The sequence below is a fragment of the Lepisosteus platostomus genome, chromosome 17 (assembly GCF_059453375.1).
Source record: "Lepisosteus platostomus isolate fLepPlt1 chromosome 17, fLepPlt1.hap1, whole genome shotgun sequence".
NCBI lineage: Eukaryota > Metazoa > Chordata > Actinopteri > Semionotiformes > Lepisosteidae > Lepisosteus > Lepisosteus platostomus.
The window spans coordinates 4,716,409-4,742,070 of record NC_142627.1 but is presented as its reverse complement, the minus strand read 5'-3'; the positions used below and the strand labels follow the sequence as shown (position 1 = coordinate 4,742,070).

Sequence of the window (25,662 nt, the reverse complement as noted above, 5' to 3'; positions counted from 1 at the left end):
TTATATGTATGTGTGAGTGTGTGCACGCACGCTCATGTTGGTCATTGAGAATTTCTGGGGTTCCTATGAGAAGATGACTTGTAAGTGGTACTTGGATGCTTTGGTTGGATTAGGGGTGGTACTTGGTCCAAAAAGCTTGAGATCCACCGGTTTACAGGAATTTCCTGCTGCACCTAAACCATGGTTGTGCTTTAAACTATGATGCTTTGGAGTCTGAAATTCTAGTTCAGCCGTTCCATCTTACTACCCCTCCCCCTCCTCCCTGTCACCACTGTAGTGGAACCAGCCCTCCCTGGAACACCAGAACTAAACTATCTCAGTCCACCAGCGACCCAGGACCACCAGAACTGAGCCATCTCGGCCCATCAGTGACCCAGGAGCACCAGAACCGAGTCTTCTTGGCCCACCAGTGACCCAGGAGCACCAGAACCGAGCCATCTCGGCCCACGAGCACCCCCGGGGGCACTAGAACCGAGCCATCTCGGCCCACCGGCAACCTAGGAATACCAAACTGAGCTGTTTTGGCCCATCTGTGACCCAGGAGCACCAGAACCGAGCAGTCTCAGCACACCAACAACCCAAGAACACCAGAACAGAGCCGTCTTGGTATTTTCAGGATTGCATGGGCCTGCTACCAAAAATTACTAGAAGCAACACTTCTCAACCACCCAGTGAAACTACATAAATAACAAATCGTATTTTATTAAGTTATCCTCTGCATAAAGTTAGCACCCTGAAACCTCACAAATGATAATCGCGATCCTCAGTTCAACAGCTGAGCGTCTACAAACGTGCTGTAAAATGGCAGTCAAGACGGGCCGAGTCCAACAAGAAAGTACTCAAATCTGGTTTGCAGTTTGTAACCGGAACAAGTCTGTCATAACTTATTGTGGGTCCGTTTTCCTGCAGCTCTTCTTGTGATGCTTTGATATTGGTAGAAATGTTGTATTAAAAGTTTGAAATCGGTGCCATAGATCACCTCCTGCGTCGGAATTCACGCTTACACATAGGCGCAGGAAACAGCACCATCAACCCAGATCTGTGTACAGTAGCTTGTTCCTGTTCAGATTGCAGTTCGTCCGGCGTAGTTGCGTTATTGAAAACCTGCTTAGTTCTGTCGCAGAACTTGGCTCCGAGTACAGCTGTGTTACCGATTGCAGCAGAAACCTGGTTGTTGTTTCAGGGCAAACATCATCCACAGTTAACTGGTGCAGGCTTGCTGTAAAAGACCACGCCTGAGTAGCAAGGGGCGGAGAAGGAATTTAACTTTTGCAACATATAATTTGGCTAAGCTTCTCGGTCTGCGTGTACTCCTGAACGGCTCCTGGCGAACATGACCGGCATGGCATCTACATTGGCCAAAAAGCGGGCACTGGCGGCGGGGTTCGGCACCAACTCCAACGCGGTGAAGTACCTCAACCAGGACTTCGAGGAGCTGAGACGGCAGTGTCTGACCGCGGGCAAGCTCTTCTCGGACTCGACCTTTCCAGCCGCGCCCGAGTCCCTGGGATTTAAAGAGCTCGGTCCGTACTCCTCCAAAACCAGAGGAGTGCAGTGGAAAAGACCAAGTGTAGGTTTTTTTCCTTCCTTTACATTAACGTTTTGTTTCCGCTAATTCATTTTCTGAGCCGCTCGCGTGTTTTGCAGTCGTCAAAAAAGCTCATTTTAACTCTTGTGCCAACTTGGCTTGCGTCCTTCTTAAGCAACTGTGTGAATCAGGACTGCAGCTGGCAGTGCTAAAAACACATCGATTTCGAAAGAGTTTTATGAGCACTTTTAATTTTTACAAACAAAACTAGGACATCCGCCAGCGAAGTGTTGCCTGCTGTAATCTTCTGAAGTGCGTGACAGCCGGAGTGCGTTGCTCTTCAGTCACTACATTTTAGTTTCAGAGCTACGCCTATGTATTTCTGGGAAATCGGGTTTAAAAAGCAAAAAAAAAATAGTGATGCACCCGTCGGACCTTTTCACTTGTAATACTTGTCAATAATTAACACTGTCGATTTTCTGCGTTTTTATAAGTAAATCAGACTGTGACTAAGTGGTTAAGACTTTTTTCTGAGGAATTTCTGAGTCTCTGTTTCTAACAACGCACCCCTCGTAATGTACACATAGTCGCATAGAACATAAGACAGACCAACAAAGCGCAAACGTACGAACATAACATTATTATGTACAAGACATTACTGGCCCATCTAGCCCGTTTGGTTGCTAGCAGCTAATTGAAAATCCAATCCTGCCGTTTCGGTTTTGACAAGATGGCTGGGCAGCTTTTTCCAAACTCCTGGTGGAGATAATGAGTCTTAGGAAGCCGAGCGGAATTTGTTTAGGAAAAACAGTATTTGCTTCCAAAAATGGAGTGAAATTGTTAAAACAGACACAGTCTGCCCATTTGTACAGGTTTTGTGAGACAGTGCTTGCTTTGGGCTGTACAGTGTTGTGATGGAGTCCCACCAGTTACAGTCAGGAAATAAAGTCCTACATCAGGGATGTTCAGATCTTCTGCAGAGCTGCAGGCTGCAATGTTTTCATAATTGCAATACAGCTTTCAGATGCTATTGGCTGGTTTAATGAGTCGAGGTTCCACAGCCAGTAAAGGTTTCCCTGGAAAGGAATTAGATCTTTATGTGTGTCTCTCTCCCTTCTGTTCACAGGAACTGTGCTCCAGGCCTGAGTTCATTGTGGGCGGAGCCACGAGGACAGATATCTGCCAGGGGGCGCTCGGTGAGTCACAGGGCTGATTTAGAGCACGGGTCCGAACTCAGGGTTCGGGCAGGCATCTCCAGCTCTCTCCCCGAAGATTAGTTCCCTTGATTAGTTAATTATACAACTCGGTCTTCTTAGACATAAAGTATACAGGAATTTTAAAAAGATTTTTTACATCATATTTCTCAAAACACTCACTTATTATAAGACAATTTGGAGTATGCTTATGAGTATTACATTAGTGCAGCTAATTAAATAATTAAACCAGCTACATAACTAAGAGAAACCAGAGTGTGAGATCCGGGTTTATGATTCTTAAATCAACCGCTTAGTTTAAGACCTGAGGCCCAGATCCTGAAGCCAGTAACTGTGCACAGTTGATCTGGAGGCCCTTGGTCACTGCCAGTGTCTGGATCCTGCCTCAGAGAGGGGTGTCTACTGCAGTCACATGACACATTAGAATTGCACTTGGGTTTGAACCCCTTCAATCTGGCTTCCATCAACTTCACAGCAGAGAAGCTGCCATGGTCAAAGTCACTAGTGATCTTCTAATAGCTTCTGATTCTGGTTCTCTTTCTATACTCAGGCTTCTTGATCTCAGTGCTGCTTTTGACACTGTTGACCATGACATCTTACTTTCTCATCTTGAGACTGTTTGGAGTTTCTGACACTGCTCTCAAATGGTTCAAGTTTTACCTCACTGATCGCTTTCACTTTGTCTCTCTTAATGGGTATAGGTCTGAAATTGGTCTTGTTAAGTCTGGTGTTCCTCAGGGCTCAATACTGGGCCCCTTGCTCTTCAGAATTTACATGTTTCTACTTGGTCATCTTTTAAGATCACATGGCCTCAGCTATCATTTCTACGCTGATGATAATCAAATATACATCCATACTAAACCTGACACTGATGTGACCTGTCTCTATTCTATCTAATTGATCCTCTGACATAAAACTTTGATGACTCAAAATCTCCTTCATCTTAACTGTGACAAGACTGAAGTCATGCTTATTTGCATCCCCCATCAACTTCGTAAAGCCAAATCTTGTAACCGTATCTGTAGGTGGTTCTGTACTTTTTACAGTTTCTGTACAATTTAGCTTCAGTCTAAATTGAAAATCCTTTGGGTGATATTTGATTCTGGCTTAACATTCGACCCACATGTGCAGCATATTGTCAAAACATCTTTTTTTCACCTCAGAAATATCGCTAGACTGCGCCCTATGCTATTCCTAACTGTGGCTGAAAAGCTGATCAACACATTTGTGTTCTCTCAAATTGACTACTGTAATACTCTACTTGCTGGGGATCTAAATCTACTTTGAACAAACTGCAGTATGTCCAAAATTCAGGAGTCAGAATCCTGACCAGGTCTAAGTGATGACATTACTCCTATCCTAGAGTCCTTGCACTGGCTTCCTGTCAAATTCCGTGTGGACTTTAAAATCCTCATGCTCACCTATAAGGCTCTGCATGGCTTGGCACCTCAGTAGCTGTCTGAACTATTATTCTAATTATGGTCTCCTAATTGTCCTCCAACCCCATGTACATTCCATGGGTGACAGGGCCGTCTCCTGTTATGCCCCCAAGCTCTGGAATGCTCTGCCCAAGGATATCAGAGAGTCACCTTCTCTAAACTCCTTCAAATCCAGACTCAAACCCTTCTTCTTTAGAAAAGCTTTTACTTAACTGGTTCCATTCTTCACTCCTCTGCTTTTCTTAGTATCGCCATCCATGGTCTCCTCTGTATATTGTAATTGTGTTTTATCTTATGTATTCTTTTTAGTTATTGTTGTTGTCATTCTGTAAAGCGCTTTGAGAAGCCACCTTTAAAGACGCTGTATAAAATAAAGTTTATTATTATTATAAAGACAGCCTTAGGATCATGGGAAATAGACACAAATCCCACCGGGTCAACAGGACCCCGATCCAGGACCCCTCATGACTGGGGTACAGCCATGCGCTATTGCTCATTGCTGGGCTTCCTGGCACTGCTGCTGGCTTCCCTGCCCTCATGCCAAGCCCTCTGGGCATCAACTGCCATCATTTAGCCAGCCTGGCACTCCTACTGCCTGGGGTATTACTGTTCCCACTGCAAATACTAAGGATATGTTTTCCTTATTTATTGTCCTGAAGAAGAGCGTGCAGTTGAGCTATTTGCAATGAGGCAGGTTTTGAAAGGAAAATTAAAAGAATGTCAGACATGACAAACTTGTTATGCGTAAACCAGCTCTCTCATGTGCTCAATTAAAAAGCGCTCCCTCTCCAGCAGCACTGCTCTGGGCCCTCAGCAGGAGGTCCAGTGGCCAAAGACGAACGTGTGTGTCAGGGCACCTCAGGTCGAACAGGTTCCTTCAGGAGGCATTAGGGATCCCTCAGCAGTGTGTACTGCAGGATACTGTATTTGTGCAGGAGTATTCTCCCCAGCTCTCTCTGCATTACCATGCTTTTGCCGTGACTTCACGGTGCTCTCCTACGCCTTGTTTTACAGACCCTGACACATGGTGCGGAAAGCACTGACATTTTGAGGACTCCTCTGTTGTTGGACTCCATTATTTCAGAACTGGAAATGTCTTGTCTTTCTGGAAAAAAAAATGATCTGCTCATCTAAACAAAAACTAAAACTATTAGTGAAAATGTTGGAGTGTTGAAAATAAAACCCGTGACATTCCCAGGATGTCCGAGAGAGAAGACAGCCTGAGGCCTTGTAGCTGCAGCAGAGCTGATTCTGGCACGCAGCCCCCTGTACTAAAACATGTCACGAGTTTGTGCTCAGGCTCAGGCCTTATACTGTAGAAGCTCCTGGTCCGAAACAACTAACTGATCAAGTTCCCTGTTTGTTCTTATTAGAAAGACAAATTAGTACCCAAAACAAATTAAAAGACCTGTGATTCCAAATGAAATGCCATGCAGTTCTGTGATTAATTCAATACATTGTAGTTATTTTCTTTAAGTTTAGTTTGCACAGCTAGCTCATTTGCAAGTTTTAAGCTTTTAAAGTTTTCTCCAGATGTTCTAACTGGCACTTGTGCACTTGGCTAACGACAGGTTAGCCTGGCTGAGCCCTGGGAGCAGCAGGTTGCTCTGCAGATCAGCCTGCAAGCCACAAGCAGACCAGTGTACTGACTGTGCACCTACAGGAGTGAGGGACAGAGCACAGGCACAGCTGCCCTATCCTTGCATGGCCCTAGAAGCAGGGCTGCTGTCTCGGCTGGGAAAGGTGACAGTCTGGTAGTCTGCAGGAGAGAGCAATGGGGGCACGACAGTGGGCAACCAGAGCAGGAGGAGGTGACTCTCATCAGCAGGAGCGATAGCAGGCATGTGTGTCACATGAAGCTCTGGGCAGGTAGTGTTTTCTTTTCAGGGTGGGCTATCTCTACAGCTCACATGCAGTAGAATTCCAGCCCCACAGTACCCAAGGAATGAAGAAGGGGAGAGTAAGAAAGTTGCACTCCTGCCAGTTCTTAGTCTCTACTAATGCCCATCAAAACCTTGTGTAGCCCCAAGCCACTTCCCCACACAGCTTTCAGATCCCTATCAGAAACCACTGGCACAGGACCAGCTAGCATGGCTAGTAATGAGGGTGGCAAACAGCAGAAATATATGATCAACAAGAAGAGTAGGAATTCAGAGCAGAAGCAACTTTAATACTGATTCCTTAATGGCTCTGTTTTGGAAGAATCTGTAATTCAAGCACAGCCTAGGTAAAGTAACTAAATCCAAAACCCACAAATGAATAACAGATGTGTTCTGCACAATGGAAAGCTTCTCTCTTTGGCATCTGTAGTGCCTTCTCTGTGCAAGCTCCATATTGTGCTACCCTGGAAAAGTGATCTATACCATAAACTTCTGGAGCTCCCAAATTAGATTTTATTTTAACTAATTCAGCTTGTTCAAGAAAACAGGCGACAGAAACGCTTACAGCTTCCAACGTGAGATTCTTGTGAGATTCTTGTTAGCCAGTACCACTGAGCCCCAGAAATAAGTGTAATTATACAAATATATGGGCCTTGATTTTATATTGGGAAAATTCTAAAGGTGACTGTTTAATCCAGTTGAACATTTTTTAAATAAAATGTTTTGCACATTTACTACTGTAATGAAATTTGCTGTTGGCGTCTCTGTTGTAATTCATCAGCGGAATTTTCGTGACTTTTCCTGAATTAGCGTTCGCCAGCTGACCACTGAGAGGTCTGTTACTAGAGCCTTTTGTAGGATTAAAGCAAACAAGAACAAACAGTAGTTATACCTAGTTAAAGGTAAATTTATTCTCATTTATGCAACTTGAAAAACCTGTTCTGAGTTCAAATGTTCAGCTAATCTGGATCCAGCTGGTTCCTCTCGCACTAAATTACCATTGTCACTTGGCTGTCACCAAGGCCCCGAGACCCTTGTCTAAACTTCTCAGTGACTACAAGACAGCATTAATCATTCAGTAGCCCTTCATGAAATATTTCCAGGGACTAAGTGTTGAATAAAAAATGTAAAACTTTATTTCAAACTTTCTGCTTTAACAGGGAAAACTGGCAGTTATAATTACATGGAAATTCTTATCTTATACTACCTTGAGGGAATTAAGCACCAGTATTCATTGAGCAAATGCTCAATTTACCCAATAAAAGTTATGTTAAAATGTTTGGTCTCAAAGTGCCTTGGTTTTAAGGGACTAGGAGACATTATGGTCATCAGGTAGAGTACTTTCCCAGAGTTTGTGCTTAAAACAAAACCAGTTGAGTCTCGGTTTGTTTTTTCAATCCTGAGAGCTGTTCGAACTGTTCTGTTTCACTAGAGGAGTATCTGTTTTTGTGTCCATGCCCTACTTCCTGTCACATGTCAGTGCAGTGTCGCTGGTAGTTACTATGGTGGTGGTGATCAGTGTTTGCCTTAGAAACGGTGGATCAACAGCTGCTCTCAGTAGAACAGAAGCAGAAGCATGACTCGGGTTCACAGATGCAGCTAATTTGCTGCTGATACTAATAGGATGTCTTTCTCTGTGTGGTTTTTCAGTTTTTGAAAAAAAAATTGCTTCAAATTTTTTTACTTAAAGATCCAGTGTGTGATGGGTATAAGGGCAAAAAAAAAGTTTGAAAACCGGATGGTCCCCTCCTTCCTCACCTTGCTGGTGCTTATGCGTTCCGCCGTCAGGCCTGAAGGGGTGTTGGCAGGGAGGAAATGGTGTGTGACTCATCCACAAGTGGGCATGACTTGTGGTGAGGAGTCTGTGGGTTGGACTTTTTCTTTGCTAATCTGCTTTCTTTTATGGTTCATTTATAGATATACGTGTATACATGTGACTTGGCAGCTTTTAAGCTGTACTGTTGTTGAGTTTAAAACATTGGTCCTTATTATAAAACACAATACTTTAGAGGTTTTACTAAAGATATTTATAGCATCTGTGCAGTGTTTCAGTTCTTGTGTACTCTCGCTGCTGCTCACAACTGCTGTGTTGTTTGAATAATCTTGTATTTTTTAGGATAGTGATTTACCTATTGGTTTTCACAAAGTTATGCAACCTTCTTTCATGTCTCTGTGCTCTTGACAGTGGCTGTGGTTTTCTAAGGCATGCCAACAGGAACTGGAACTGGCTTTGCACATCATGCTGGTCCAGTCACAATCAAAGGATTGTACCATAGATGAGTACTGTATATGTAAAGTCCTGTTTACACAGGATGAGCTTGTCTAACATGTAGTGGATTCAGCCAATACTATCTGGAGTTTTGTTTCATACAAAATATAAAGATATTTAGCTGTTTTTACAAGCTTTGTAAACTTTTTTTAGTTAAGAATTTTGCAAATGCTTTTTTCATTAAAGAAATTTCATTTCTGTGACCTTTCTTGGTTCCATCTCCCAGGTGACTGCTGGCTCCTGGCGGCCATTGCCTCCTTGACCCTTAATGAGGACGTCTTGGCCAGAGTTGTGCCAAGTGGACAGGGCTTCGGAAATGACTATGCTGGGATCTTTCACTTCCAGGTAACGCAGGAAACAAAAACCCTTTTGGCCTCTGGAGATCTTTTTCCTTACTCTGACATGGGCTGTTGAAGAAGCCTGGCGTGCCTAGGGCTTCCTCCTCGGTATGCAGCTGTACATCCTTCAGTTTGCATTGAAAACCTGACCTAAAGACACAAGGAGGTGAGGGGAGTATTATTTCTCAGGGTGTTCCTGCTGTGTTACATTGTGCAGTATTGAGAACAACATTGCCAGAGGCCCTGCCACGATAACTTGTTGTATAGTCAAATCCAGCAGGCTTTTTCGGTGTCTTTGTATTGCAACACAAATAAGGGGACTAAATTAGTTTTATTAAGGTTTGATTGTGTCAATTTAATGCTCTTCTGTTTGAAATTAGTTACAAATTCAAATGGTTTACAGATACCTGCCCTTAGGGAGCAGCCATGGGGAGCCCTGGTGGTCGAGGTCTGGCCAGGTCAGGCTGCTGTGACAGTCTGTAATTACTATCCCTGTCCTCACAGGTGCTGCTTGGCTTTTAAGAACCACTTGCCAATTAGAGGAGTAAGAGTGTGTTGAGATATTCAGTAACTAAAAATTTATGATTTTTACAAAACCAGTAATAGAACAGTCATGCGATATTTCACAGTGTTGTGCCAGTGTGCCCTTGGACAGCTCATTGTTAGCTGAAATGTGGTCGAAGGAAGTTTTTGGTTTGGAATAGGAAGTCAGGCTGAATCACAGCAATGAATTATTACAACATGAAAAAAGACAGAGTTTGTGATTGATTTCCAGAGTGATTGCCAATTATTATTCTATTTATAAACATATGAAAGGTTAAAATAATAATATCTGACACTCCAACACAGCCCCTGTCCACCACAAGGGGCAGTAAGACACTAGAGATGCCCCCCTGTCAGCCGGGGAGGGGGGCAGCTCTGGCTAAGCAGTTGCAGGAGTGGCTCACATGTGGTGGCTTGCCTGGAACACCCTGGCTGAGGCCTGAATCACACACTCCCTGCTGAGGCCTGAATCACACACTCCCTGCTGAGGCCTGGGGAATCCCAGTTACATTCCACTGATAATATTTCCCATTTTGTACCAGAGGCCCAATCTAGCCTTTTTGAGCATAAACATTTTGAGTCCATGTGGGTGCCTCAGCTGTGCAGTTTTTAATGGCTTGTGTTTTTTGTGTAACACCAGTGTGTGTGTGTCTGTTGTTTACAATGCTTCTGTCTTTATTTTGTCTTCTGACAGAAAGGCTCCTGGCTGTCCAATAGACATGCCTACTGTCAGAAGCAGTTAACTAGACATAGAGTTCAGTCTTGGTAGAAACTGGCAGAAACTATAAATACTGTCAGATTCAGATTCCTAACATTTCTTTTGTAATATTTTTGTCTTTATATTTTACAAGAATTATGATTTGTCCACAACAGCTGCAAGGCTGCCTTTGTAAAAATGCAAGTTTTTGCACGAGAGCCTTCTCTGGTGTGTACAATCTAGTAATGCTTAAAGGCAATTTTTAACCACTAGAATTTTTTTTTTTCCTTAGATAGAAACAAATGTCTGCTGGTTTTATTAGCTGCAAGATGTAAACCAGTGTCCTCTGGGAGCTATGCTAAACACTAAACACTTATACTAGGCTCTCGGCTGGTGGAACCAGACCTCCAAAGTGAATATTATTAACTAATTCTAATATAATTAAAGCAATAGCAGGGAGACTCTGACTTGTTGGATTGAAGAGGTGATCAGGGTGTCTTGGCCTTTATTAGTCCCAGGACAGGAGGAAACATGTCAAGCTTTGCTAGCCAGCACAGCACCCTCTGAGCAAATGCCACATCTTGATGGGACAAGGCTGTGCACCCCACAACCCTATGAACACTGTCAACCCAGCTGAGTGTAGGTTAGTGTAATCTGGCCATCCTAAATTGCCCACTCTCACTTTAATACAAGAGGAGTAGAACATTGTGCTTTCGACACACTGTGGTGAAGAGCTCTGAGATCCCTTATTGTCTCTTCATATAATGTATGACAAGTGTGGTACTAAAGTCAGAATGGATGATATTGCACTGGGGGGATATAAACAGTTCAGACGTGTATTGTTTTGTGCAAGCAGTTTCTCAGTGCACACTTTCCCCTCTGTAGTTCTGGCAGTTTGGAGAATGGGTAGATGTTGTCATCGACGACCGGCTGCCCACCAGAGACGGGGAGCTGCTGTTTGTCCACTCAGCGGAGGGCTCGGAGTTCTGGAGCGCCCTGCTGGAGAAGGCCTACGCCAAGTGAGTATGGTCACTGGTCTCTTTACAGACAGGTCAGCACACACATGCGCTCTGACCCCAAGCTCCTCTCCCTGTCTGTGTGTCTCATGGAGAGCAAGTTGGGGTATCCTAATACAAGAAATTGTATATAGCCAATAAAGTGATCTTATTTTATCTTACAAGCTTGCGAAATGAAAATGTGTCTCCTGCAGGGTCAGCGGGTCCTCTACAGCTCTGTCTCATCTCCTCTTCGTTCACAGTGGTTCAGAACTCTGCTATGTAAACTCCCTACTCAGATCTACTTAGTCTTTGACATGTGGACCAGTTTTTGTAGTTTTTCATCAATATACCCATGTAGATATTCATGCCGGATAAAGTTTTTCATTTTTATTTAAATTTACACTAAAAAGGAAATTACAGTATATACAGTGCCCTCCAGAATTATTGGCACTCTTGGTAAAGATGAGCAAAAAAGACTATGAAAAAATGTCTTTGTTGTTTGCCAGCTTGATCTTACACTAAAAATATGAGAGAAATCTAACCTTTCAGTGAGGTAAAATGATTCAAAGAATCAAAATTTAAACAAAATTTAAACATTTTTCTCAAATGTTTCTCAAATGGGCACTGTACTTACATTTAAAGTCTTTAGGAATGCAGGTTTTTTTTAAATAGTCACATATTAAGATTTACATTTGAAGTAAATTATTTTAAGGTAAATTAACAACAGTAAATTCTACATGTTTTTGCTTAAAACTGGGTTGTTCTTTTTTGTCATTATCGTGATTCATGTCCATGACATAGAGAGGTTCAGATTCAATGAGACAGAATAATTAGTGCAAAGCCGAACTGGGCTTGTCTCCTGCAGGGTCAATGGCTCCTATGAGGCTCTGTCTGGGGGCTCCACCACTGAAGGCTTCGAGGACTTCACCGGGGGGATAGCAGAGACGTATGAGCTGAAGCAGGCCCCCCCAAACCTCTTCCAAATCATCAAGAAGGCCCTGGGCCTGGGCTCTCTGCTGGGCTGCTCCATTGATGTAAGTGATGATCCATTGATGTACTGTACTGTCTTCTGCTTTAGTGACCTTAATCTCCCATCTCATCTTTTCTGGTTTAGCATTCCAATTCTGATCTATGTGAAGTTAAAACCAGGACCAAATAACCAACAAATGATTTTGGTATTCTACTTTAAAATCTGCCATACTTTTATGTACTTTGTCTCACATGTACTACTGTAAACAACCCTACTTTTTTCCAGGTATAATTATCTCTCTTTGAGCTATGAAAAATGATTCAACTACACGGTAATGTAGAATCAGTGTGGCTGTTCCTATTACAATGTAGCTCTGTTGTGCTGCCGAGGCAGGTGAGTGTGTGCCTCAGGGGCCTGACAATGTTTACCTCTCTCCAGATCACCAGTGCTGCCGAGACGGAGGCCATCACCTATCAGAAACTGGTGAAGGGACACGCCTACTCCCTCACTGGTGCTGTGGAGGTAAGCAGAGGAACACCGGTCACTGCTGATGCCATGCAAAATCTGCTCAAAGTGCTTCGTGCCGCCATCAGGAAGGACCTGATGCTGAGATGTGTCCTGTGTTGCAGGTGACGTACCGGGGACGCCTGGAGAAGCTGGTCAGAATCCGTAACCCCTGGGGTCAGGTGGAGTGGACAGGAGCCTGGAGTGACAGGTACCTGACTGAGGCATCAGAGAGAGCTTTGGAGGAGGGGGAATGGGCTGCATTTTAAATTTTTACAGAGGTCTCTAGCTCATCCTCTTAAATACAGTTTGTGTGTCATCTAGATAAGTGGTTCTCAAACTGTGGTACACGTACCGGAGCGCCGCCAGCTGGTACGCCATATGACCCTGGAACTATCTTGTGTGCGCTGAAAAATCGGGACGGGTTTTCATATTTTCTGTTTTAATACAATTCGAATACGCAACCTACGTACTATGATACAGCGCGTGGTAATACTTGAGTGGACACAGAGCTACAATGTAATTCTATACCACTCTATAGGAATGCATGCTATGAACGTAAGTGACCAATTGTATTTAAAAAAACGTATCTCCAGCAAAAAGAGAGGTAGGAGAATGTGCGTGATTTTGGAACAATGCCAATGTTGTAAGCACAGGAAAGCATAAAAATGCGTGCTAGGAATGCTGGTAATCTTGTGAGCACAGGAAAGCTTGATAGATAACAGAAAAATATTTAAGAACTGTTCTAGGTTAATTTGAGAAAAATACACCAAGCGTCTCTTGTGTTTCACTCCCATGCATGCGCTTGAAAAAAAAACCTTTTAACTTCTGAGACAGACTCCTGAAACGGAAATGGGGAAAAATGCAAGCTTGCGGATTGCTAAAGCAGGTAAGCCCCACACTATTTTTGAAGTGTGGAGAAAAAGCTGCTAAACAGCTCGACTTCCTGCCCCCTCTGAAAGACACAGTCACTCATAAAATTATTGAAATGGCGGATGATATCAAAAGTATGCTGGTAGAGTGCGTTAAAATGCAATTAGATGAATCTGTAGTCGATTTGGCCAATTTGATTGTTTACGTTAGATACGAGTTTGAGGGTACGTCCCATGAGGACTTTCTGTTCTGTAAATCGCTACCAACAGGAACTACAGGAGAGCACATATTTCAGCTTCTGAATGAATTTATCGAAGAGAATGGGTTGACTGGATAAAATGCATCGGAGTTTGTACAGACGGTGCCAGAGCGATGACAAGCCGACACAGCTGTGTAGTTGCACGAATTCAAAAATGAATTCACATCTGCTTTGCTCGACTAAACAGGCTCACCCCTCTCACTGAAATGGTGCTTTTTTATTGTTTATTTTTATTTGTTGTTGTTCCTATTTTTTTTCTGTAAAGGGCTTTGAGAAGCCACCTTTAAAGGCGCTATATCAAATAAAGTTTATTATTATAATATGTGTTATATGTGTGTGTGAGTGTGTGTGCACACGTGCGCTCATGTTGGTCTTTGAGATCTTCTGGGGTTCCTGTGAGAAGATGACTTGCAGGTGGTACTTGGATACTTTGGTTTGATCAGGGGTGGTACTTGGTCCGAAAAGTTTGAGAACCACTGATCTAGATTATCAATTCAAACTCCACTGAAAAAGGCTATGGACTAAAATTTAGGCCAAAATAATTTAGTCCAGGTGTCTGAAAAGGGATAAAAAGAAGTTATTGAGTAAAAACGTGCACTCTCCTGAAGCAAGTTTTAGGCCAAGGGAGAAGTTAGGAGGAGATTGGAAACGTGGTGGTCACCAGCTGTCCTTCTCTCTTTGCAGCTCGTCTGAGTGGAACTACGTTGATGCCTCAGAGCGGCAGAATGTGAAAGCAGATGATGGAGAGTTCTGGTGAGATAATCTTCTGGTGCTTTCGCTCAGTCACTAGGTCTGGAGGGTGTAAATCTGAGTTACATATTGTGAATGTGAAATGTCAAACATTAAATGTAAAATTAAAAGTACAGGTACGTTACATATTTCTTCTCTGTCATTAGTGAAAAGTGTGCAACAGGTTGCAGCCAGTAAGTTTTGAAAGGGATCAAACTGCTGTTTCTGCATCAGAATGAAGTGAGGCAAAGGAAACGGAGTGTTTTTGTCATTGACGGTTGCGTCTGCTCTCTGCTTGGGGGCAGGATGTCGTTCACAGAATTCATGAAGCAGTACTCACGGCTGGAGATCTGCAACCTGACCCCAGACACCCTGTCCAGCGACTCGTACAAGCGCTGGAGCGTTTCCAAGTTTGACGGCGCCTGGAGGCGGGGCTCCACCGCAGGCGGCTGCAGGAACAACCCCTGTAAGGATGAGGACTCGACCACAGTGGTCCGCAGGGCTCAGGGCTGAGCGTTACCACAGCGCTGTAGCACTTCTGGGTTTCACATTCTGCAAGAGATATCAGCAGTGCACACAGTGCCAGTATCTTGATCACTGGGACACAAGATACGAACCTCAACATGTGTACATGCCAGACTGCTGAGCTGAAGTTTGGATCGGAGGTTTAATCTTTCACATTTAGAGGGGCTTTTTGACTATTAGGATATAATGTTTGTTTTATTCCTGCCAGCTGGAGCCATTTGCTTTTGTATTGTACAGCTAGGGAGCAGCTTTGTGCTGTTCCGTATTGTCCCATATAGTCCTATACTGAAAGCTTCAGCCATAGAGTTTCAGTCCTGGTCCCAAACTCCCTGCTGTCCTTGGGTTTTTATCTTGTAATAATCTGCTTAACAAAACTACAGCACCTAAAGTGCTGATCTGTTTAAAGTGCTTTTAACAGACCTTTCAGTACGTTTGGAGCTGATGAACACTTAAAAAGTAAATAAAATAATGTGTTTTACTATTAAAGAGGAGCCTTTAGAAGCAGGGTTGCTGCATGACTAGAGTCTTTTAAATCTAAAGTGGGTTAGACAAAGAGAAAAAATCAGCTGTTATTTCACATGTTAATCTCAAATGTAAATAGAGACACAGAGGTGGCGATGATGTCTCAGGTTTACTGTCACGATTGTAGTCCCTCCTCCTCAAAGGCGCTCCGGCTCTTTTCACTTTGGACTTATTCTGTGCACCTGCCCCTTGTTCTAGCCTCGTTCCCGTTCCCCTTAAAAGCCAGACACTCAGTCAGTTCCAGGCTCTGCATCTGATTTCCGTATCGTGCGAGCCCGGGTCCAGATGAGTTTGGCTCCATCATGGTTTTAAGTCTTTGTTCCTGTTCCCCTTGATGGTTCCGACCCGGTTCCTGATTTTATCTATATTGTTTTTGGATTCCCTGTCTGGATTATTTTTGGATTGTTTGCCTCGGCCACACACCCCCCGTGCACCAGCGCACTTTGGACACACCCCCCTGTTTTCATCCCCGTATTCCTGCATGACTTTCCCCCCAGTGTTTCCTCACTATTTCGGATTGTGTCGTCCGCATAGGGTCTGGAAAGAACTGTTCCGTTACATTTACGCCTGCTCTTCCCCCAGACACCTTCTGGATGAACCCGCAGTTTGTGATCAAGCTGGAGGAGGAGGATGACGACCCTGAAGACAACGAGGTGGGCTGCAGCTTCGTGGTGGGTCTGATTCAGAAGAACCGCCGGCGGCTGAGGAAGGCGGGCGAGGACATGCACACCATCGGCTTCGCCATCTACGAGGTGAACAGACCTGGAGTCAAGCGATCCCATAAGGCATTGCCAGTAACCTGTGTGAAGAATCTGGAGTTTTGTCTGCTTGTGTGTGGATTGTAGGAAAGCCCAAGGATTGCCTCTGTCTCTGACGCTCTGAGATGTTAAAAATATTTTCATGTTTCGTACTCTTTATTGTTAACTGATCAGACTCTTCACCTGAGCCTGTGCTCACTGAAGACATGGCAGCGAGTGACCTCTGGGTCTTTGTCTCTTTCAGGTCCCTCCACAGGTGAGCCCTTGTCTGAGAAGGAACTCCAGCACAGGGACTGTCATTGAGTTCCACACCACCAGAGAATCAGACTCATTGTCTTTATCCCGGTTCAAATCTTTTACACATTCGTTTTCAAAATCTTCTCCACCTGTTATCTGTCACAGGTCAATTAGTATCCATTCCCATTCCCTGAAATCCAATATGAGAGGGTCTTACTTCTGCACAGGTGCCCCAGAGAAAAACGCTGTTGCTCAATGGAAGGAAAAGAGCTACATCGTATGATAGAGCTACACACATTTCTTTTTAAAACTTAGATCACTGAATCAGAGCAGTTTTCAACAGAGCTACAGCTTCTCTGTCCTGTAATTTGTCAAGTGAGAAATGTAGACATGGAGGTTGATACTGGATTTGAACAGAAGTCACTGGGTGTTTCTGCAGCTTGAGCAGCATGAAGCCATCTGTGACACCAAAGAAGAAAGCAATGGCAAATTTACCAAATTATTTCTTAGCCATTTCATGTGCTTCCTTTTAAATGCAGTCCTAAAATATTAAATTGCTCAAATTTAAGGTAGGTATTTAAAGGCGTTTATATGGGAATTGGCTGGGGGATCTACTGGAAAATTCTAATACTAAACCACCTTCCTATTTCCTGTGTGAGAGATCAGAGTAGTACAGGGACAGTGCTGTACCTGAGGAGTGTCCTGAGTTTGTTACCTGCGTGAGAGATCAGAGGAGTACAGGACGGTGCCGTACCTGAGCAGTGTCCTGTGTTTGTAACCTGTGTGAGAGATCAGAGGAGTACAGGGACAGTGCTGTACCTGAGCAGTGTCCTGTGTTACCCGTGTGAGAGTTCAGAGGAGTACAGGGACAGTGCTTTACCCGAGGAGTATCCTGTGTTACCTTTGTGAGAGATCAGAGGAGTACAGAAACAGTGCTGTACCTGAGGAGTGTCCTGTGTTACCCGTGTGAGAGATCGGAAGAGTACAGGGACAGTGCTGTACCTGCAGGATGTGGTTTGTGTGCCACTGAGCTCCTGCTGCACTCCCTTGTCTGACTCACTTGTCCTGCGCCCTCAGTTCCGTGGTCAGACAGAGGTGCACCTGGACAAGAACTACTTCCTGACACACGCACAGACCGCTCGCTCTGAGACCTTCGTCAACCTGAGGGAGGTCTCCAATCACTTCAAGCTGCCCCCGGGGGAGTACCTCATCGTTCCTTCCACCTTCGAGCCGCACAAGGACGGCGACTTCTGCCTGCGAGTCTTCTCAGAGAAGCAAGCCGAAACACAGTAAGGGTTTACGGAGGAGGAGGAGGAAGAGGATGTCAGGTTTTTTTTAAATGTTCTTCCAAAAAACACAGATATACAAGACAACCTGCCCCCTCATGGCTGTGAACAACATGACTTGAGAAGGAGCTGACTTGTCAATACCTTTCTGAAACTAAGAATGCATGTTTTGCATATTTACAGTACTTTTAATAGTCTTAATTTCTTTAAACACAGACTCTGTGTCTAAACAGATAGCAGATGAAGACTCAGTAAATGGCCTCTCTTTTCTGAATGGGTTTGCAGTGCTGCTCCTGTCAGTACAGGATCTGGCGAATGTGTACAGGGTGGATGGGAGGCAGAGGGAGGGAAACAGAAGGTGAAGTTTGTTTCAGAGTCCATTGACAGCCCAGAGGGTGGTGCTGCAAGACTAGCTAATTATATAGTTTAATCTAGTAGCCAACAAGAAATACTGCTCTCCCTCAGCACAGACAGCACTTTCAGATTAGCTGTCAATTTTCCAGACACTAAAAAGCTTTGGAGAGGGGAAACTGTCCATGCATGTGGGGAGTAGTAATCAAAACATGAAGAAGAGGAAATTTGTAAGGATTGGAAGACTCAGGAGTCGCAGGCAGCATTTATGTGTTTTAACGTTACAATAAACATTAACAGCCTAGAACCTCCAGAATCTGGAGTGGATGTATGAGAACTGTACCCATTGCTAATGAACTAAAAGATTTAACTAGATTATATGTTAGTATAATAGTATCTATCCTATTCATAAAAGCTTCTGTTCCTGGGGGAATCTTTGAGGACTCAAATTCTGCTTCAGCTGGGATTTAGGAAATGAGAACACTTGAATTGGCTGTCAATGACAATGAGTGTTGGTTTGTCACCTACAGTATTGTAGGCAGTTGCTTAAGTAAAATAGTCTTTGTTGAACATGACATCAAAATTAATCATAACATAACATTAAAAGTTACTCTTGAAATTATTTTCCAGGGAACATTTGTCATCTAATCTTTGTTTTCTAAAATTCTGTTTTCTGAAAAATGTCAGAACTTTCATGTTGGTTTAGATATTTTGTATAATTGCAAGGGAAAATAAAATATTACATGATTATAGATAGAAGAACTGATAGTAAACACGAAGACTGATACAGATTTTTCTCTTCAATACTTCAGAGTCATAATGTCTCTTTCAGAGTACTGTAATATCCTAGTGTAATGCAATTATTGCAAACTGGACGGTATTTGAAGATTATTTAATCACTTATTCGTGTTTTAACTTTATTCCAGACTTCGTGAAGATCCTGTTGATGCGAACTTGGTTGATGTAAGATGTCATTTTGAATTAATTTTACTCCACATGATTATTTCAACTTGCACTAAAATTCAGTGTATTGTACAATGAATTTGCACATTCCACACCAGTATTGTATTTACAGTATTTTTTTTTGTTCATGAACAGGAGAAGGTTTCTGAGGGTGAAATTGACGCAGGCTTCAAGAACCTGTTTGTCAGGCTTGCTGGATCGGTGAGTGTCAGCCAAACGGGAGGTTTATACTGTACCTGTAAAGTCTCAGTCCAGAAGAAAGATTGAAACAGGACACCTGTTAGTACTGACCAGTTTATTCTACTCTTCAATAGCTTTGAAATGCAGCAACTTTGAGGCAGGATATCAGGAAGGAATCGCCCTGAAAGTAAGAGCAGGACAGGGCTGAAAAGCAGAGTCCAGCGCATCGTCACTTGTTAATACAGCTGTTTGCACAGAAAGCCTTTAAGTGGTTGTTTAATTTACATCCTGATGAGTCTGAAGATGACAGCTTGCACACAGTGCAGGTTGGGTTTCCTCTTGATGAACTTCCAAAGCAAGAAGTGATCAGAATGTGTGAGGCTGAAGTGTGTCCAGCACAAGTGCTCAGACAACTGGCTTGATATGTGAAGGATTGGCCTGTCTGCAGGCAGACCCCTCTCTTTGCGGATATAAGGCTCAGTGTAATCTTCAACGTTGGAGGTTCCCAGTGCAGCTGAAATGTTGTTGCTGACACCCCTAATCCTGGCCTGTCTTGGCATTACTCACTTGGCTGTCCTCCCCTCCTGGGGGAGAAGCTGATGCAGGTCAGGTCTTTATTGCACAGTTCTACTGCTGCAGCCTGGTTCTGGATTGGGGACCCACTGGGTGGAAAGGGGATGGAGATTACCATTTTCCTTGTACGCATTGCTTCACTTTGTTCTGGTTTTGAAAATGTTATTTAAAACCAGTTCATAAAAATATTATATTTTTCAAAGGATCTGGATTTGCTTTGGAAAGCAAAGCAAAAGCACATTCACAGCATTTTGCTGATTACAATACTTCAGAATAAGTCTTTAAATATAGAACAAACAGCAAAACTGATACACACAGAATTGTGAAAAATTGTTAATTTAGGGAAAGACAAGTACAGTACAAAGAATTTGTGATTTGGGAACCATGTCCTCAGAGGTTTTGGTTCTGATTAGCTCTGTAGTCTCATGTTTCTTAATACCATATGTTTTTATTCACAGGACAATGAGATTTCTGCAACAGAACTGAGGACTATTTTTAATAATATTGTCTCCAAACGTAAGTCCTCTTTTCTCCCTTTTAAAGATTGAAGTTACATTCAAATTTTCAGTGAAAGTGTTACAATTTTGTCATCCATGCTATTCAGAACTAACTAAACCATCTGTGTTAAAGAGAAGGCAACTTTTGACTGTTGTAAACTTTTGCTCTATGCTGTTAATGTTTTACAGGCTCTGATATAAAAACCGATGGCTTTAGCTTGGAAACGTGCAGAGTCATGGTCAATCTAATGGATGTATCCTATCTCATTGAGTTTTTATTACATCAAGCATGTTACCAAAGTGAGTCATATTTTTTAGTAGTTTCCTATAAAACAAGAAAGGCATTTTATGGATATGGCCAGCAGCCATATCACTCTGTAACTCACAACTGGCAACCTACTGAAGCTAAGCAGGTGTGAGCCTGGTCAGTACCTGGATGGGAGACCTCCTGGGAAAAACTAAGGTTGCTGCTGGAAGACTAGGCGAGTAATGACTGGCTACAGACATCTGCTTGGTCTGCGCCTTGGCTGCGCAGTCGAGCAGGTGATAGAGGTTGGGGTGCCCAGATGGTAGAACTGTAATATTTGTCTTCTCTAGAACTGATTAATGTAAGACCCTACTCGCTGGGGTACCTAAATCCATTCTGAACAAAGTTCAGTATGTCCTGACCAGCAGCCATATCACTCTGCAACTCACAACCCACTGAAGCTAAGTAGGTGTGAGCCTGGTCAGTATCTGGATGGGAAACCTCCTTGGAAAAACTAAGGTTGCTGCTGGAAGAGGAGTTAGTGGGGCCAGCAAGGGGTGCTCACCCTGCAGTCCATGTGGCTCTTAATACCTCAGTATAGTGACGGGGACTTCGGATGAGACGTAAAACCAAGGTCCTGACTCTCTGTGGTCATTAAAAATCCCAGGGCTTTTCTCGAAAAGAGTAGGGGTATAACAACAGCGTCCTGACCAAATTTCCCATTGGCCCTGACCAATCATGGACTCCCCACCTAATAATCCCCACCTATGAATTGGCTTCATTACTCGGCTCTTCTCCCCACTGAGAGCTGATGTGTGGTGAGCGTTCTGGCGCACTGTGGTTGCCGTCGCATCATCCAGGTGGGGCTGCACATTGGTGGTGGTGGAGGGGAGTCCCCATTACCTGTAAAGTGCTTTGAGTGGAATGTCCAGAAAAGCGCTATATAAGTGTAAGCAATTATTATAATTCTTATTATTTTATTGTACCATTACCATGAAATGGTAAATTTTAAAGATGTAGCTATTTAGCAGTAAAGTGTCATGAGCTTAAGTCTTGAGAGTTTTGTGCTGGGAGGCTTGGGGCACTGCTGGCGCAGCTCGCTGTCCCAGGACAGCAGGTGGACCTTAACCCCCAGGCAGGACAGTGGCAATGGCAAGCTGGGAATGGCAGAGTTCGCCAGCCTGTGGAAGAAGATCCAGAGGTACCTGGTAAGAGCTTTTTTGGGAATTCAGATCTTCGCACATACAGTATAATATTTCCAGACATCCCTTTTACAAATACTTTCTTATGGTGTCTTCCAGAGCATCTACAAGAAGAACGATCTGGACGGGTCTGGCACCATGAGCACTCCGGAGATGCGCATGGCCCTGAAAGAAGCAGGTATCTGACATTAGAGGGAAGAGTAGACTGATGAAGGGGAGGTGCTGTGTTTCCCTAAACATGTATATAAAGGATTAATTGGCTTTGCTATGCCTTTTTTAATAGTTGGATTTCTACTACGGGTGCTTATAACAGCCAGTGCAATAGCTGGTGTAGCACATGCACTGTAGCCAACTATATAGCATCCACTCCTGTGAGTTTTGGAAGACTTGAGAAGTCATGAACCCAGTGTGTTGGTGGAGCAACTCCCAGTGTGAAATTTAAAAGACTGAGAGTGTCTGCATAGCTAGGAGGGACTTTGTACTGTGAATGTAGTGCCCACTGGGCCAGGAAGTAGCACCACACGAGATAAGGCTGTGCAGGAACTCCAAAAGAAAGATCATAGCTATTGGGTAGATTTTATGCTTATATTGCAGAATCAAATGACCAAACCAAGTTGAGCTTCTGAACATAAAATCTGTTATGTTCAAACTGCAACTGCTGGCGAGCAGGGACTACTGTAGGATTTACTGTATGTCTATTCTAAACTAAAATCTTCTGCATGCCTGGTCTCCTTACACAGTAACCATGCTTTCCTGGAGCAGAGGAAATTAAGAGCGTTATTTACTGCACCATTTCATTTAGCATAGAGCATGAAGATCTTGTATCATAATGACTAACTACAAATGGAACAGATGTGGCAAATAGCCTTCTCTCCTTTGTCACTGAAGAGAGGATGCTGCTGACCGTGTGCTCTTTTCCTTTGACCAACAGGTTTCACCTTAACCAATAACATCCACCAAGTCCTTGTGGCCCGCTATGCTGAACCCGACATGACTATTGACTTTGACAACTTCGTGGCCTGCCTGATTCGTCTGGAGACGATGTTCCGTGAGTTCCCTTTTTCCCCTTGAGACTCCGGCGTGCCAGTGACTGGGAGTGATTTTCTCAAAAAGAAACAGAGCTGAGCGACACTAAAGGTGCTTCCTGAGGGGCTCGGTCTGCAATGTGATCTCTCTAGCACAAGCTGAGCTCTGTGATCACGGGTTTGAACCCGGGTCACATCAGTAGCAGACAGTTACAGGGATTTCCCAAGCGGTAGCACACTGTGGTGGGACACTGCCGAGTGCACGATGAGATTGCTCGGCCAGGGTTTCTTGGCTCTTGTGCAGCGACGCCTTGACCCTGCGTCCTCTTGGTGCCGTCGATGAGGCTGGGCTTCTCCAGTCCACCCGCAGGGCGGTGCTTCTCTCTCTGTGTTCTCCCCTGTGTGCCCTTGTGCATCTCCTGGCTGATGAGGCCAAATTGGAACTTTTTGGTCTGAATTCTTTGCATAGCGTACTGTATAATGCAGATGCAACCCAGCACATCTGTCAGTCAGCACCACCCCTACAGTGGAGCATGCTGGCGGAAGAATCACACTGGGGGGAAGGTTCACCTCAGGGACTGGGAGGCTTGTTAGGACTCTTGGAAAATGGACAGAGCAAAGAACAGACAAACAGAACAGGAATACCTCTGTCTATCTGCTAAAGACCTAAAACTGGGGAGAGAATTAACCTTTCATTAGGACAGTGATCCAAAGCACAAGGCCAGAGTTACTTAGGAGTGGCTTAAGAATAAGAAAGTGAATGTCCTTGACTGGCCCAGACCTTCCTTTGGGAATCTGTGGTAAGACTTAAAAACTTTTGGCCGTAAGTGATCCCCAAGCAACGTGAGAGCTCAATCACTGAAGATGGAATCATATCTGCATTAAAGAGTGGGCAGAGTTCCTAGAGACTGACCCAAGAAGACTAATTGCTGCCGAAGGTGCTTCCATCAAATATATATTTCATAGGTCTGAATACTTAGGCAATCAACATATTTTAGTTTTTGCTGACATGTATTGTAATTCATTTTGCTCTAAAAGTCTTGTGTTTGAGCATTCTGAATCAAATATTTATTAGAAATGTGTATGTGTAATTCTATAAATGTAACAAAATGGAACACCACAGGAGGGGTCTGAGTAATTTTGCTAAGCATTGTACTGTACTCGAGAGTTTTTCATCACTGTGTAAATCTTAAAAAGCTTAAATATCAGGTCTTTTTCTTTCATTAGGAGTCTTTAAGAATGCTGACACAGAGGGAACTGGGGAAATAGAGCTCAACTTTTACCAGGTGAGACATCCTTCCTGAAGTGGAACATAGTGAACGAAAGATATTGGCTCTTCAGAAAGTAAAACATGTTCAGGCTGCAATAAGCTGTTATACTGTCAGCAGGGCTGCTGCTTTGGAGTTTCCATAGGGGAGGGTAAGACATCTACACCCCTGGCTGCAGACTCCCTTCCCCTTTCTTGAAGAAAACATTCAATGGGCACTTCACCAGAAAGAGAATAGTGCACATAATAACACTGTGAATCTTTTAAAAAATCTTTCCAGGAAAAGTGGATTAATCGTGGTATTTTTTCAAGTTTCAGTTAAAGGAGTGTTCGTAAAAGTGTTCATAAAAGTAATTCCCTATATTTTTAGTCTTACCAAGCTAAGCACACGTCCACTGAACAGAACTGAACCAGATCTAGAGTTCTGGCAGTGTTTAGTGTCCAGGAGCTTTTCCTCAGTGTCTGCACTGGCACTGGCAGCCATGTCACCTTGCAACTCACGACTGGCAGCCCAATGAAGCAGGTGTCAGCCTGGTCAGTACCTGGATGGGAGACCTCCTGGGAAAGCTAAGGTTGCTGCTGGAAGAGGTGTTAGAGGGACCTGTAGGGAGCGCTCACGCTGCGGTCTGTGTGGGTCCTAATGCCCCAGTATAGTGACGGGGACACTATACTGTAAAACAGATGCAATCCTTCAGATGATATGTAAAACCGAGTTTTGGTGGTGCTGGAGGGGTGCACCCATTACCTGTAAAGCGCCCTGAGTGGAGTGTCCAGAAAAGCGCTATATAATTGTGAGGAATTATTATTATTATTATTACCAGTTAGGTGACACTGCAGGCAGCTTCTGTATCCCAGGGAAAGGTGAGAGAGTGCAGCCTGTGGCCCATGGCTCACCAGTGGCCCTGGAGAAGTCTCATGTGTGCTGCATGTTTCAGATGTTTCCAGATGTTTAAAATGTGCTTTGTGCAGCTCTTTCCAGCCTTGATCAAAAAATTAAATTGTTACGTTCATCAAATGTGTTCATCTCACATTTAAATTAGACCTAGTCAAAGAAACCAAAGTCCAATATTTCCTATTAAAATCTTGGTCTATGTTTCATTTAAAAATAAATGTTTCTTGCATCATTGGTGCTGATTAAACATAATCTGCTCTGTGGAAAGTTAGGGCCTTCAACAGTGTGCTGTGATTGGAAGGGGTTTGGGAGGCTCTGAGGCAGAGACGGTGATGGAGAGTGGGGTCAGACTCCCAAATGCCCATTACCTCTCGGAGGGTTTGGGTGGAACACTGCGGGGACATGCCGAGACACGACCGCAGAGCCGGATACCACACTCACGTGCTCCATGTTTGTCTCCCCAGTGGCTGACTTTCACCATGATCTAGAAGACCTCTGGCCAAGCCTTCAAGCAAAACGGCAAAACCCCAAGGCAAAGTGACCAAAAAGACAGGAACTGTTGTTATTGTTGCTAAAATTACGTTTTTTTGTGTATACGAATCATTTTGAATGCTGCATTATATTTTATGTATTGGACAGAATGGACATTAAAGTAGGACAAATCTTGTTTTGGAATGGAGCACAGCAATAAATCTCTGTTATAACCACTACAAAACTGGGTACTGCCTTTTTGTCTTTTAATTTAATTTTAATTTAACTCCACAAATTGTTTCTAGATGTTGACTGCTGTATTTAAGACACAGTGATCTGTGGAGGTTTATTCTAATATTCTGCATTTTCCATCTGTTTAGCATGTTCCTGATAGAAGGCATTTATAGTTAATTTATATCTTAATG

At 43.6% G+C, this 25,662-nt stretch overlaps 1 protein-coding gene across 1 annotated transcript; it reads left to right on the top strand.

The window, feature by feature from the left end:
* Nucleotides 1-1,179: 1,179 nt before the first annotated feature.
* LOC148645924 (calpain-2 catalytic subunit-like) lies at nucleotides 1,180-25,481 on the top strand. The gene is made up of 21 exons (XM_088610353.1): nucleotides 1,180-1,570; nucleotides 2,655-2,724; nucleotides 8,557-8,675; nucleotides 10,794-10,927; nucleotides 11,772-11,940; nucleotides 12,315-12,398; nucleotides 12,506-12,591; nucleotides 14,197-14,265; nucleotides 14,547-14,707; nucleotides 15,871-16,040; nucleotides 16,291-16,302; nucleotides 17,361-17,572; nucleotides 18,847-18,883; nucleotides 19,019-19,084; nucleotides 20,095-20,152; nucleotides 20,323-20,387; nucleotides 21,520-21,588; nucleotides 21,682-21,760; nucleotides 22,514-22,630; nucleotides 23,835-23,893; nucleotides 25,231-25,481. The coding sequence occupies exons 1-21, from the start codon at nucleotides 1,334-1,336 to the stop codon at nucleotides 25,252-25,254; spliced, it is 2,097 nt and encodes a 698-aa protein (XP_088466479.1). The 5' UTR covers nucleotides 1,180-1,333; the 3' UTR covers nucleotides 25,255-25,481.
* Nucleotides 25,482-25,662: the final 181 nt, after the last annotated feature.

What these genes read in the sequence shown, in the direction of transcription:
- LOC148645924 (XM_088610353.1), top strand. Translation starts at nt 1,334, where the DNA reads ATGACCGGCATGGCATCTACATTGGCCAAAAAGCGGGCACTGGCGGCG. An exon ending in TCATGGTCAATCTAATGGAT is followed by an intron (nt 20,388 to 21,519) that starts GTATCCTATCTC and finishes ACCCCCAGGCAG; the next exon opens with GACAGTGGCAATGGCAAGCT. An exon ending in CATGGCCCTGAAAGAAGCAG is followed by an intron (nt 21,761 to 22,513) that starts GTATCTGACATT and finishes TTTGACCAACAG; the next exon opens with GTTTCACCTTAACCAATAAC.